The 15,395-nt window shown below is 39.9% G+C and overlaps 1 protein-coding gene across 1 annotated transcript in view; it reads right to left on the bottom strand.

Moving 5' to 3' along the window:
• The window catches only part of PCNX1 (pecanex 1), a 269,570-nt gene that overhangs the window by 75,367 nt on the left and 178,808 nt on the right, over positions 1–15,395 (bottom strand). Inside the window, 3 exon segments of the mRNA XM_030213968.1 lie at positions 8,115–8,224; positions 12,822–12,860; positions 12,863–12,921. Coding sequence (XP_030069828.1) covers positions 8,115–8,224; positions 12,822–12,860; positions 12,863–12,921 — 208 coding nt within the window.

The following is a 15,395-nucleotide window of genomic DNA, read 5'->3' as shown; positions in this document are numbered from 1 at the left end:
TTATTAATATCCAAATTTAACTTCCGGAACCCGATCTCATGGCTTGGAAAGAAAAAGATGGAAAATAAAAAAGAATTTGCTGGAGGAAGGGCTGTGGAGGAAGGGAAAGAAGTTTGTTGGAAGAAGAAAAAATGAGAAATACAGGAGAAGCTAGAGAGAGGTAGGAGATAAAGGCTGTATAGAAGCAGTTGAAGTACATAGTTAAAGAAGATACCACACAAAAACAAAACACAAAAAAAAAACCACCCTCCATCCTCAAAAAAGTATCTCTCCTGAAAATAGACTAAATAAAAAATTAAATTAAAATTTAAGGTCAGTAATAAGCAAAAAAAGCATAGTTGCTTACTTGTAATAGCTGTTCTCTGCAGACATTAGGATAATGCAGACACTTGGTAGTATCCTCTCTGCACACTACCTGCCTGAACTTCCCTCTCTAGCTTGACAGTCAAACAGTACAATCAATGACATGGAGGGGTTGTTTTCCTGCCTTGCTGACATCAGTGAGATCAACAGTTCAATAAATAGCTGATAAGGAATTGGACAAGGAATTGTTATCTTGAATATGTAGGATATGTAATAAAATATATTTAAACAAAATCCACAGAATGTGGTTTGCATTCATTTTTTTTTTTAATTAAGGGGATGGTGGGGGAGGGGGGGGTGGGGTGTCTGCATTATCCTGAAGTCCATGGAGAACACCTGAAATGAAGTAGTAGTTACAACCCAATGATGACAACAATAGGGTGTTGGAAGTCATGGTTAGGCACATAGATTTTGGGAAGACAGCTTGTCCAATTTTTGCGTACTTTCTGGTTGCAGTGGCATACAATAATGTCTGGTGAAAGTATGACGTGTGGACCACATGGTAGCTTTGTAAATGTACAAGAGGGGAATGTCCCGCAAATGAGCTGTAGAAGTGGCTATGGCATGTAAAGCATGTGCTTCCGTTCTTGGAGGAGGATTAAGATATGCTGGTTGCTAGCAAAAACACATATATTCAGTTAACCGCGAGGATAGTATATTCTTTGAAACTACAAGTCCCAATTGTGCGTGGATAGAAGAAAAGGAAAAGCCAGGAGGATTTCCTGTGAGCTTTTGTGCTGTCTAAATAGGATAAAAGAGCTCTCCTGCAATCAAGATTATGCAGCATTGCCTCTGCCTGGTGGGAATGTGGCTATAGAAAAAAAATATAGGGAAAATGTCATCTTGATTTAGATGAAAATATGAGACTACCTTAGGTAGCAATTTAGGAGGACTATGTAGAACTTACGTTCATTGGAAAAAAATTTCATGAAAGGGGACTAGGGCACTTTTATTCATTAGGATTTATTTACCGCCTTTTTGAAGGAATTCACTCAAGGTGGAGTACAATAAGGCTTGCATGTCTTCAATACTTCTAGCTGAAGATGAAAAATACCCTTCCAGATAAGAAACTAATGATGTACATGAAGGGGGGTTCAAATGTAGGAAGACATAATTAGGATAAAACAGGATTGAGGTCCCATGAAGGGCTGGCAGTTGTACAGGTGTGTGGAGATGAATCAATCCTTTGAGAAAACATCTCACCAAGGGATCAGAAGAAAAAGAAGGACCCCCTGAGGAAAGTCTATGTAAAAAGCAGTTATTACTGCTCTGGGTACTCTTATAGAAGATGGTTTGAGACCCCAAATAGAAAAGATGGAGAAAACATAATAAAGTTTGAACACAGCAATTGAGACTATCATAAATATGTGATGTATATCAGATTGAGAATCTTTTCCATTACAGGGAAGATGAGTGGAGGAGTGGCCTAATGGTTAGTGGTTACTGAAGCAGACTTTAATTCTGGAATCCTAGGTTTGATAACCACTGCAGCTCCTTGTGACCCTTGGCAAGTCACTTAATCCTCCATTGCCTCAGGTAAAAAAACCCAAGATTGTGAGCCCTCTAGGACAGAAAAAGTACCCGCTTATAATGTTCAATTGTCCTCCACCTTGAACTTGATGGTTAAAGAGATTATAAATGCCAAAATTAAATTACATTTGTGTGTTGAAGGCTTGTGGGCTGCTTTAAGAATACCCTGAATTAAAAAAGGGAGATCTTGTGTGATGGCCCTTTGAGCTTTTGGGCTAGAAGGGCTACAGCACTGAGACTGGGATGAAGAAGGCGGCCTTCTTGCTGAGAAAGGAAAGAAAGATGGGATTAGATGTGAATGGGATCGTCTACCGCTAGAACTGAAAGCCTTGGATACCAGGGTTGGGGAGGCTAGTCTGGAGCTATGAGAATTATGTCCACTGCATCTTGGATGATCTTTTGAATGATCTTGGAGATGACTGGAGTTGGAGGGGAGGCATAAAGGAAGTCTGTGGTCCATGAAAGGGTGAATGCATCTATAGAGAGACTGTTTGTGAATGGGATCCTGAGGTCTAGAATGGGACACAGTCCACCCAATTTGTTTGGAATCAGAAAACTGAATAAAAACCTGATGTACACTTGGCGTGGGAACTGGCTCTATTGCCTGTGTATGAAGGAAACAATTTCCTCTACTAGAATGCTGGCCTGTCGAGAAGGGCGCTGGAAAGACGTGGGAGGAAGGGGGGGAAGGTGGTGGGAAAAAGGAAACAACCCCCCCCCCCCCAAAAAAAAAAAAAAAAAGAGAGAGAGAAATGTATTTTCTAATTCTGCATGATGATTTTTAAACCCACTTGTCTGTGGTAATGTTGTGCCATTCCTTTAAAAAGAAGTGGATGCGACTTCCTAGTGGAAAATTGTCAAAAACTGAGATTAGGTTTGTACATGGCTGACACTAAAGATTGAACTCTTCTCTCACTTATTCTCTGCACATCGAATGATGGCTGAAGGAAGAGGCAGCTGGTGTGCATAAGATCAATATCATTCATGGTACGTGGACTAAGGAAAATACTGTGAATGGCAGGATCTTCTCAAAGAGGAATTTAATCTTCCATAAGATGAAGGATCCGATGAAAGATCTAAAAAGTTCTCTTAGGGTGGAGCGATTATCTAACATGGGAAATCTGCCAGAAGATCTTGAAGGTTATTGTGTAATCCAGATGCTCAAAAGCCAAACAATACGTCTGGCAGCTATGGAAACACCCAATATTCTTGACCTGGTATCAAATATCATAGATATTCTGTGTAAGGCGCAATGTAATTTCTTCCAGAATGCTTACAAAAGAAGAAACCGGTTCTGGAAGAGTGGAAGAAATAGAATCCATGTTGATAATGCAATATTTGTAACTGATGCGCAGCAATTTTGGAGGCATCGCACCAAAGAAATTCCTTCTGCTACAATGTCCACCATTTCCAGAAGGAAAAAGAGCATGTGATTTGACAGGTTTGAAAGTAAATTCAATGTTTACTGAACATTGATTCTAACACTACTGAATGGTGGGCACTATTCCCTCTAAGATGAGTGGGAGTACATCTACAGTTCTACAAGTAGGGGTGCTGTTTCACTATCGCATCTTCAATAGTGAAGGATAGGCAAGCTCTGCAGGACCTCCAGGAACCTCCTGTCCTTAGCAACTGAAAGTATAATAGTGAAGCACCACCCCCTACTGGCAGCAATGCAGTTGGATGAATCTTGCTCAACTTAGAGGGAAAAAGTGGTGGTGGGACAACTGCTGGTTATGTCCTGGTGAGTACTGTACTTGATATTATTTTATTTATTGCATTTGTATCCCACATTATCCCACCTCTTTGCAGGCTCAATGTGGCTTACAATTCAACATGGGTATTGGAAATAGAAGAGAATATACATTTGGTTTTACAGAGGGTTATGTGTTACATGGGGTGAAATACATTGATAGTGTTAAAGCAAAAGACATTATAAGTCAATTCTAGAAGTTTTAAAGATTATACAGTTACACATGTTGATCTTTATGATATATCTTGTCGAAGAGATAGGTTTTCAGTAGTTTACCAGAAACTGGTCAGTTCATAGACCGTTTTCAGGTTACGTGGCAACGCATTCCAGAGTTGCGTGCTCGTATAGGAAAAGGTAGATGCGTGCATTAATTGTTATTTCAGACCATTACACTTGGGAGGATGAAGATTAAGGAATGTGCGAGAAGATTTTTTTGCGTTTCTGTAGTTCTATTAGGTCACTTAGAAATAGGTTGTACAGCATGGGTTTTTGCTAAATCTTTGTTTGCAAGCCCTGATGCACTGAATGATGCACAGCTATTGGACCTGTAGGCGTATCAATTGCTTTCATGATAGTTTCAAAATCTTTTATTCATAGAGGTGGTTTCAGCTCCAGTGCAAGCTCTTTTAAAATTTCCTGAATGAACTTGCTTTTAGCATATCTGGTTTCATCGGTTCTGCGTTTGCCAGTGGGGGTTGTGCAGGTAGAAGGGGTAGGCTAGCTGGAGACTATAAAGGATCAGATGCTGAGGGCTCATCCTCAGAAGAAAGTGCCTTCTACCCAAATTATCAAGTGAGTGAGGACTAAGCAGGTCTGAAGGACAGAGCTAAAAACAGGTTATGGTGTATGGAAAAAAAAACACAGGAGCAGTTAACTCTGAATGAGGATATCCCTGATAAATGGAACCTTGTAATGAGGGCTGCTATAATAGCTTCTGAAACAGTTGTAACAAAAGAATCTGCATCTTGTACAACTTGACATAGTGGAGGAATTGGAACATCTGGTATTAAATATGCCTGGGACATGATAAAAATATTATACACTAACCTTTTGTCAGCAGTATTAGTAAATGGCCAGATTTCTTTTTTCTAGGCCGGAGGATGTCCATTATCCCCTTTATTATTTATTCTCTCCTTGGAACCTCCACTTTCCACATTGTGTACAGCCGCAATGGGTCTTTGTATTGGGAGGAAGTGCACTGTATGGCTTTGCTGATGACATATTGTTCCTTTTAACTCAACCCAAGGAATCTTTTTGAATATACTGTCTTTGATAAAACAGCATGGCCAAGTGTTAGATAAATCAGAGGCCATGCCGCTAGGTGGCTATAAATATGAAGAGTGGACTGAGGAGTTTCCCCTTAAAAAAAGTGGATAACAGACAAATATTTTGGTATCTACTTAACGACCTCTGTTGCAGGGACTTATTTTGAAAATTTCACTGTATTACTGAAAAAGTCACAAGATATTCTGACTCCATGGACTCCATTACCCTTACGTTTGTGGGGGCATATAGCACTCTTAGGATAGCATTATTCCCCAAATGGTTATATGTGCTACAGACTTTTCCAATGTATTTGACTAAGAATTAAATACTTTTCATAAGTCATTAAGAAAGTTCCTTTGGTAGAGCAAGAAACCCTGGGCTTCACTACAGCAGCTATCTTTGCTTTTGAGGCGTGGTGGTCTGGGCTCTCCTAATCTTTGGAAATATAATGTAGCCTGTTTAATGAGACATATGGTGGACTGGATAAAGAGGACTTAATTTTATACTCCCTTGCAGCTTGAACAAGAATTGATGGCACCTGTGCATTTATCTACAGGTTAAGAGACCTCATTTAATTTTCTCCACTTGACAACATTCGCTGTTGTGTTCTATGAAGCAGGTGTGGCACTGACTATTATACTGCTGCCTTTGTGGAGTAACAGAGACCTTGATCCAGACGTTTCGAACATATAACACTGGCATACCAATGGATTAAAATGTGTCAAGGACGTGGTCACAGAACATAACACAATGAAATCCTTTGCTGCACTGAAATCAGAGGGTTTGTTGTCTCTTCAGGACTGTTATGCCTATAGCCAGGTTAGACACTATATCAGCTCTCTGGATAAACAACCTAACAGAAGACATGGCTGATATGGTGTCAAACCTTGTTTATCTTTTTACTAAGTCAGTTTGGATGCGCTGAGCCTGAAATGGGACTATAAAGTTTTGGCTTAGAATGCGGAACTGCTGCTTCAGGAACAAGCAACGGGAGATGGTCTTTGTGCTTTAATGAAGCAGGTTAAAAATTTAGCCCGCTCGGTGTCTCTACAGGAACAGAAATATAAATTTCTGCTGCGGATGACCATTGCTCCCAACCGGGCATTTAGGGCTAGACTTGCGTAAAATGTACAGTTTTCAATGTGCCGTTTCTTTCTGGCCACTCTTACCTGCATGTTTTGGGCTTGTGAGAGTATAAAACTTTTTCTGCCACAATATAATAGACTGTATACCGTGTTGTACAGACATATACCAGTGAGGGCTGATATACAATTGTTTTCTAATTTGTGACTTTGGGACTGTGAAAATCAGCTTAACTCCTTACTGAAAAACCTTGTGCACTTGCCAGGAAATGTATTTTGAAGAACTGGAGACAACCACATCTCCCCTCTTTGACTAAACGGAAAAATTAAATGTATCATTTACTGAAACTGGAAAAATTGGATGCAAAGACAGGATTGCCTAAGGTTTAGAAAGTATTTCAGAAAACCTGGTTCCTCATTTGGGAGGGTCTTTTTCCTAAAGCCTGTGGTTATTTGTTGAATTTGTAATACAATATCTTGATGTTTTTATATATAGCGCTTCCAGAAGAAGGGGGGAAGGGAGATTAGGGAGGGTTGCATTGGTATTCAAACTGTTTGTTTTCTTGGGGGTCGCCATAAGACAGCACATGTGTAACCCTATGTGGGTGTGAAAGTTAATGTTTAATAGATTTTGGGGTGGGGGGGGGGGGAATGAAACAAGAAAAGGAACATGGAAACTATCCAGTGTCCAATATAATATTCAGGTTGCTAAAGGTTTGTTTGTTGGACATGAAAATGTTCTGTAATTTTTGGTTATTAATGTAACTGTGCTGGTTGTTTCTAAATAAAAAAAATTATTTAAAAAAATATGCCTGGGGCTGAGGCGTAGCAGGTGGTTGCTCACCTTGTTGGAGGTGTTCCATTTTGTTGGACCTTTTCAGTTTTTTAATTGGTTGCTGAGTAACCTTCACTGCTTCAGCAGTTAGCAGAGATGGTATAAGAATGGCAGGAATATCTCTTATCATTCTGAAGAGAATGCTTGGAGGAGACACTTGCTCCAACATTAGAACCCTAAAATAATTTTAAAGAAGCAGTGGAAGACAGACCACTTAAGGAGTTTACTGTGTGACTCGGATGTTGATAACTCACCTGCATGTTTTTGTGCTTTTAGTACATGCTACACCCTCTGTGCCAGGTTACACCTTAGACAGGGAACCTTGATGGGGGGGGGGGGGGGGGCAGGAGACGGAGCTTGTTGGTGCCAGGACCCATTGGTAATCAGGAAGGGCTCGTGGGGGGGTCAGTGTTTTGAGAGGTGCCAGAAAGCAAATCTCACTAGTACTTATATTAGGCTCTTTGGGCCAGCATATATTGGTACTTCCATCAAGTTTTGTGATAAAATTTGCTTTTCCATTTCTTCTGTGAGAGGACAGCATCTGCTGTGCAGCGCTGAAAAGAAAGAACCAATTATCTCACAGACACCGGCGAGGCGGAAAGGATGGCCCTGCACATTGTTGAACAATTAAGCTAGAGAGGGTGGTGCTAGGCAAGCAGCCTGCAGAGAGGTATGCCTGCATTATCCTGTGGATACAGAGAAATCATTTTGCCCAGATTCCTGAAATATTTTGCCAAACACCCAAGTTGCCTAAAACAATTTTCACCTCCTGGTTAAATGTACATGAAAAATGGCACAATACTTTCTGATATCAGCAAACATTCCCAGACTTTTTTATGTCCCTTTTAAGAATAGCGCTGACTTTGATAGAACACTAATATTAATGTACTAAACGTATAACTCATGCTAAAAAACAGCCAATGAGATTCTCATTTCACTTTACAAGTGAAGCTTCTGTTATCAGCACACATAGAGATTTAAGGATACCCATGACTTGCTATCACTGCCTAATCATCTCATGATGATACCCACAAATCTACTCTGGCATCACTGATAGTTTCCGCTACTGAGGCTGAACAGGAAATGTGTCCTACATCAAGAAAGATGTACCAAGAGACTAATGTTTGTGAGCTTATTTAGCTCCTCTACACAACTGCTGGCCAAGAATGACATGATAACACCCAAGTTGAAACATGAGGGTACTTGAAATACATCTTTGTATCCATTTTCTTCATGAAGCTACCATCATCTCAAAATGCTATTCTTTTTGTAATGTATCACTTACATGAGCACAGTGGGATCGCTGCTCTGTCTGCTGAGATGGTATGATACCGCCACTAACAGACCACAGAAAATTGAAAAGAGAACTGGAACATGTTGGGCATCCCATGGATCCTGAACAAAAAGGGATTAAATAGAATAAATCAGTTTGCAGCAGAATATTATCTATGATTATGTTACTTTCTTGTGCTTTAGTTGGCTTCTATCGAGACAATGCTAATCAGAAACAAACACACTGATTAAAACATCAAACAGAATTTTCATGCAATGATGCACAACAAATGCAGCTTTTAACAACATTAGGACAAGGTAAGGAACATGTAATCCTCAAGCTAACAAAATGTGGACGCCAGAAATCTGATGTGCTATAGACGTAAATATAAGAAGGACTAAATAAATGTTAGCATGAAAATATTAAAGACCAATGAACAGGGGGTTTCATCAGCTGTGCACCAGTAATTTAGCTTATAAATTCTTAAATATATCACCAATTATTATAATAAATATATTGAAATAGACAAAAACCATAGTTACATGACACCTAAGACAATACCAAAACTAAAATGAATACAACAACCCAACAAAGAAAATAAATATGAATCTCCTAAATAAAGGATTACTTTCTCTCCAGCAGGAGTTTTAATATGAGAGATTCAAGCTTATAAGTAAATCTCTGCATAAGGTATATTTGGACTGTCCTCATTTCCTGTTTCTGCAAGGGCAGGACCAGAGGCAGAGCTGAGAGAGAAGGGAAGGCAGGCTGAAGCGCTGTGCCTGCTCGTCTTTCACTGCTGCCGCTGGACCCCGAGGTAAGAACTTTTAAATTCTGGGCGGCATGCAGGAAGGTGAGGAGCAGGCAAAGGACTGGGAGAAGAGGGCGGGCAGCGCAGGTCGGGCTAGCACTCGGAGAGGGAGGGAGGGGCGATTCTCCCACGATTTTCTCCTCCCCTCGATTTGTACCTGAACGTTCTCTGGCTGGCTGGCGCTGGCTTCCGTTCCCTCTCACTGTTCCGCCCTAGGACATCATTACGTTTTGACGCGAGGATGGGGCAATGAGTGGTTATGGATGTTACGAACCCAGGCATCCAGACGTAGAACGTTGGAGGTGCAAATTATTATATAGGATAAGTGGGATCCTATTTTCCTGCGATTCCACAGCGGCAGGTATGGCCACAATTTGACCCTTTCTGTGGAACTGGCTGGTAGCTGCAAAATTGCCATGTCAGACCAGGGTGTCAATGACAGGTCAAGGAAGTGGAGAATTCCAGTGATAACTCATTTTAACTCCGTTCTCCACCTGCTTATTTATTTAATGGGATGTATTAATCGCCTTCATGAAGACTGAACTGAAGGAGGAGCAAAGCTGCAGCAGTACCTCTCTCCATTGCCAAGGCTTGCATGAACTTTTTCAGCTACACAGCTGTGCAGCTCAAATAGTTCAGTCAGGCTCAAGTGGCAGAGAGCAAGAAGGTGGCTTGAGTCACTGCTGCTGATCTCTTCCTGTCACTGAATCAGCATGGAAGGGGGGCAGGGAAGGGATGGGGAGTTGGGATGTGGGAAGAAAAAGGAACTAAGAGATGGTGAAGGGTTATTTGGGGCTGAAGGGTGGTAATGGTAGTAAGAGTTTGCTTGGGTGCACTGTGAAAGAACAATTGCAAAAAAGAGCATGGGATTTTGTGAGAGACAAGTGGGGAAATGGGAGCAGCTTAAGTGAAAGAGTGGACTTGGTGGTGTGTGAAATGGATAGGTGAACTGCATGTGTAAAAAAGGTGGTCTGCGGAAGAATGCAAACTCATGTTGCTACTATGGAGTTATGACAGACAACAACTGTGGTGAGAAGGAAGGACAGAGTACAGGAAGAGGGCCACAGTGGAGATGGAAGGGGGGAGGAACACATCTCGTCTTGGTCTCCAGATCTAGAACATGTTTTTCTTTTTCTCACCTTCAAGATACCAGAACCTCCCTCCCCTCTTGTTCTCCTTTCCCCATCCTTGATTGTCTCCTTATGATCCGCCATCTTCTTATGTCAGTCTGCTTTCCTCCTTTTCTCTAACCTAGTCTTTCTTCCTTCTCTATCCACCCACTCTTCTTCCCATCACTGAGATTTCTCTCTTTCCCTATACCTCTACTAAAGATCCTTCACCTGTAACACTCCCAAAAGAATAAGATATATTATACACATGAATTATTATTAGTGGAAACTGCTTGGACCTTACAGGTTCCCTTTTTTCTTCTGATCTTATTTTCTTTGGATTTTCTCTTTGTTCCCTCATTGATGTGGTCTGTTATTTGATTACCTTATTTGTGTAAATACAATTTAAAGTTAATAAATGGAAAAGAAAAGATACTATACATACTCAAATCGAAGGTAAACACATTATTTAATATGCAAAATGTTTGAATCTATGCAAATGTGGCACAGAATTGCCACATCTTATTTTTAAAGGACTGGATATCAGAGTATGTGATTGGTTTAACAGATTGGCCAACTTGTGGTCACACTTTTCTTTTGCAAGACCACAATTAACTAAACGTCTTGTCAATTAAGGGGTTGTGCTGCAAGTGGCACATATCTGGAATTAGTCTACCTTTGCTTATTAAACAGAAGTGGTGTTTTTTTTTCCTTCTATAAAAAATTTAAAACATTTCTCTTTCATAAATGTTTTTTTTAACTATGGAGAACTGATATCTCACATTGTAGTTCTAATGACTATATTGGCAGAGTCACAAGCACTTACCATGCGACTTTGGGCAAGTCACTTAACCCTCCGTTGCTCCAGTTACAAAAACGTAGATTGTGAGCCCAATAGGGACAGAGAAAGCACATGCATATAATAAAAATATAAACGGCTTTGACTGTACCACAGAAAGGTGATATATCAAATCCATGACTTTTTGGTTTGCTGTGAACCACTTTGGATGCTTTTCAGGATTACGTGAGCAATAAATGTTCCAGATGAATCTACCTCTTATTGAAGAATCTTAAGAAATCTCCCACATGAAAACCAGGGCTTTGATTATACTTGTCTTTTTTAATGCATATTTTCAGAACATAGAAAAGGCTGGGTTTCAAATGATAAAGCACAACGATGTATTTGATCTTGTGTAACAGAGCACAACAATTTAATTTCATAAAGCTTTTAATAAAGCATATCCAATAAAATGCTTTTATCCCTCAACTGTGCTCTAACTTTGCATAAATCTAGAAAAAAGGCAATCAAAAATATAAAAATAAATTCAGTCAGTTCCTTATCATTTATAAATCTATTTTTCAAGACTGGCATCAGACTTCAATGAATATTTCTATGTTGGTAGTAAGACTGATTTACTTTGTATTTATTACCTTTTTTCTTGCATTTATCAATGACAATAGTTTATAGCTTTTGTAACTAAACTTTTATGGCATGCATTTGTTTTTGTGCTAAATCTTCACTTTTTCCAAGATACACCAGTTAACTTTCCTCAACCGTTGGTGATCATGCAAAAACAGCAACCATCCTGCATGGCTTTTTTTTTCCTTTTGATCTGAATCTCCCACTATGGATGCTAGTGCAAAGCATCTACAAAAATTACAGAATGCAATCAGACTCTCTGAAAATAGTCTAAAATTGAATGCTTCCTTGCTTACCAACTCATAAATGAATGTCCAAATTTCATTTAAAGACTCTAAACATTATACAGCTTCCCATAGCCAACTGTCCTAACATGCTCAGCCCAAATCTCCACAATTGTTCAGAAAATCTTTATGCTACCTGCTCTTTACTAGATTTCCATCACTTTAGCTGCTAATTCATAATTTGGTGATTCATAGGATTGATTATTGCAACTCCCTACTCCAAAGTTTGCCTCAATATTAACTGAGGTTAATTACAAATAATTCAACTACACAGTTAAATTGATCTAAGGATCTATAAGATACAAAACATCTAGCTCCAAATTTCATATAGAATAGCATTTAAAATACTTTCCTCTTTGCCCATCTGATATTTCACTCGGAGTCTCCATCTTTTTTATACAGCTTCCTTATACCCCCTATAGACCCTCCCCCCCCCCCCCCCCCATTCTGCACACCAGCATCTACTGTTATCACAACACATCTTCAGATATGTTCTCACCTTGCTAGGATCACCTTTTTAGGTGTGACTGCCCCTACATTGTGGAATTCATTGCCTCTAGAACTTTGCAAGAACTTTCCTTCAAGCTATTGAAATCACTTCTCAAGACCCACTATTTTAATCAGGCTTTCCCATGTCTTAGACACTCAAATTAATATTAGTCTCTAACAATGATTCTACCCAGGACTGTCTCGCTGCAGCTTCATCACGTATGTCTGTGTGTCCCTTTACACAACCAACCCTCTTATGTATCTTAAGCTAAGCTAGTTAGGCTCCACAACCCCATCTTTCCCTTATAACATTCCATTGCAACCAAATCTCTTGTTTCTACTCTTTTCTCCTTCTAACCTATTATTGAATTGCAAACCGCATAGTAAAAAAATTTAAAATATATATATATACATATTTACACTTGAAATGTGAAATATAGTATTTCTATGCTCATTATAAGACTCTACCGTGCTCTAAATCTCACTTTTTAATTATCAGCAATTTATGAGCCCAGTACGAGAAAATGGCTTCTAGTAGTATTCACAAATATGACAAACTTTCAGAAATACATGTTCACAGATATTTGGTACATCAGTCCATTTAACCCTACCTTTAAAAGCACCATAGCAGAGTCCCATACAGCAGTGGCTACTGCCACAATACTACGGAAAAAACTGTAAAGTGCTGCAAGCAGGCTTGTGGTGGCTAGACAACACAAAGATACAAAGACCATCAGTTTTTATACTGTTGTGCACATTTAACTGGCATGGTGGTAAACAATATTCTACTAGGCTTATAGTAATCTGGACACATGGGGGCATAACAGATTAGCTTATGAATACATCCTACCTATTCCAAAATTAAGTAATTTCACTCACTGAACTGAAAGTTCTTGAGGTGGATACCTTTACCAACTAAGTGGCATTCGAGGGACTTCAATGGAGGTTAGTTTATTATAGCAAAGAGGCAGCATGATAGTGGCAGTGACTGCCAGTGAACAGAAGGGAAATAGGTTTGCCTACATTGCTTCTGTCCTCAGTTGTGTAACTTGGCTGTACATTTGCAAGCTAGTATTTAAATTGTTTATCTCATGTACCAGATAAAATATTAGGCATCATTCTAAAACCCTCCAAGAACTACGTGTTTAACCCCTGCAATTTTAGTTTGATGTATTGGTGATAGCTTATTTTATAATCATTTTCTTATTTTATGTATCTTTTATATAATTTGTTGATTTTATGTTCCTTGAGGTATATTTCATTGTACTTGCTTAGAATGTTTTGATGATGAGTGTGAATTATAAATTTTGGTTAACCATAGCATTTTGCACAAACCCACCTCACTGCTGTATTAAGTCCTGTAGTAGACTAGTGCTGGGATTGAAAATCAGAACTAAATAACATAGAATTAAGGAGAAATGGAGCTTACTTACCCACAAAATAGTCTTACACCAAATGGTCAACTCAATATTCAAAGCAAGTTCTGGTTCGGGGGGGCGGGGGGGGGGGGGGGGGGGAGGAGCAGAGCCAAAATGGCATCCTCAGAATACACACTGGCTTCTGAGCTTTCTCTATTACTTTTCTCATAGGCCTTTTTTTCCCTACTTTTTTTTTCTGCCATGGATAGTCAAATAGAAAGGGGAAAATGAGAGTTTATTTTTCTCCAGGGTCAGCGGACCACTGAAAAATTAGCGGAACCCGCTGGATAAATGGCAGAGGGCCTGCTGTTGGACCAGAGGTCTGGAATTATTCCCCAACTTGGGCTGGATGTTACTCTCTCCCCAGTATCTACATAGGAATGTCAAGCCTTTCCCAGAGTTACAGGGCGCAACCAATAATATCAGTATAACTAAGAGTGTCGAGGGAACTGGAAATCTGAACCCATAGCATTGTACTCTTACAAGGAAGAGATATCTCCAGATCAAAGGCAGCAGAACTGCAGGGAAGCTAAGAGAGGAGAACTGAGAGCTATCACTATGTAGCCAGAGGGGGGTGAATGGTGCTGAGGTGGCGATTGTGCTGTCACAGCTTCCTCACAAGTATCTGCGGTACTTGCCAGGATGGGGCTCCAAGATAGTTTAAGACCTTCTATTATAACTTGGCTTTCCTTGTTGGTCTGTTTTAGTAAGGACTGGATGACAAAGTTTCTAAGTAGCAATGATATCGCAGTTTAACTATTAAAGTCCCTGAGCCAAGCACAGAGCCAATGGTTCTTGGTTCGGAGGGGCATATTACGGCTTTAGAGAGAACAGCCTCTGAATTGAAAGCTCTTGGCGAGACCATAATAAAGGGCAAATTTTGGTTACACCTAAGACTGAAATCTAGCAATCATGATAGACACAATATCCATTTTCTGAACTTTCCTATTGTGCCTGCGGCGAGTACATAGAAAATGTTTAAAAGGGATCATCAGGAGAATCTGTCAGTGCCTACAGGGGATGAACTCCTCTCACGAGGAAAAGCTAAAGAAGTTAGGGCTCTTCAGCTTGGAAAAGAGATGGGTGAGGGGAGATACGATTGAGGTCTTCAAGATCTTGAGTGGGTGTAGTAAACAAGTAGAAGTGAATCGATTTTCTACTCTTTCAAAAAGTACAAAGACTAGGGGACACTTAATGAAATTACATGGAAACACTTAAAACAAATAGGAGGAAATATTTTTTCCATCCAACACATAGTTAACCTCTAGAACTCTTTGCCAGAGGATATAGCAACAGCAGTTAGCGTATCTGGGTTTAAAAAAAAGGTTTGGGCAAGTTCTTGGAGGAACGTCCATAGTCTGCTATAGACACAGACATGGGGAATGCCACCTGCTTGACCTGGGACTGGTAGCATGAAATGTTGCTACTATTTGGGTTTCTGCCAGGTACATGTGATTGGACACTATTAGGAACAGGATACGGGCTAGATGGGCTGACCCAGTATGGCTATTCTTATGTTCAACGGCAATTCCCCCTCTGAATAAGACAGATTTCCTTCCAGATTGAAGAAGATGGTCTTCAGTAGAGAAAGATCAACAACAAGGGCAGCTATCTTTAGACAGTCTGGAGTCTCAGGGCTGTTAGAATCCCCCAAATCCTTATATCATCAAGAGATGATCTACCTTGGTGGCAAGTAAAGTGTTTAAACAAGATCTGGATTATGGTTCTTAAGACTATTTTGTCACGCCTCTTTTGTTTCTGG

The sequence above is a fragment of the Microcaecilia unicolor genome, chromosome 9 (genome assembly GCF_901765095.1).
Source record: "Microcaecilia unicolor chromosome 9, aMicUni1.1, whole genome shotgun sequence".
NCBI lineage: Eukaryota > Metazoa > Chordata > Amphibia > Gymnophiona > Siphonopidae > Microcaecilia > Microcaecilia unicolor.
The sequence above is the reverse complement of the archived record's forward strand: the minus strand, read 5'-3'. Positions and strand labels throughout refer to the sequence as shown.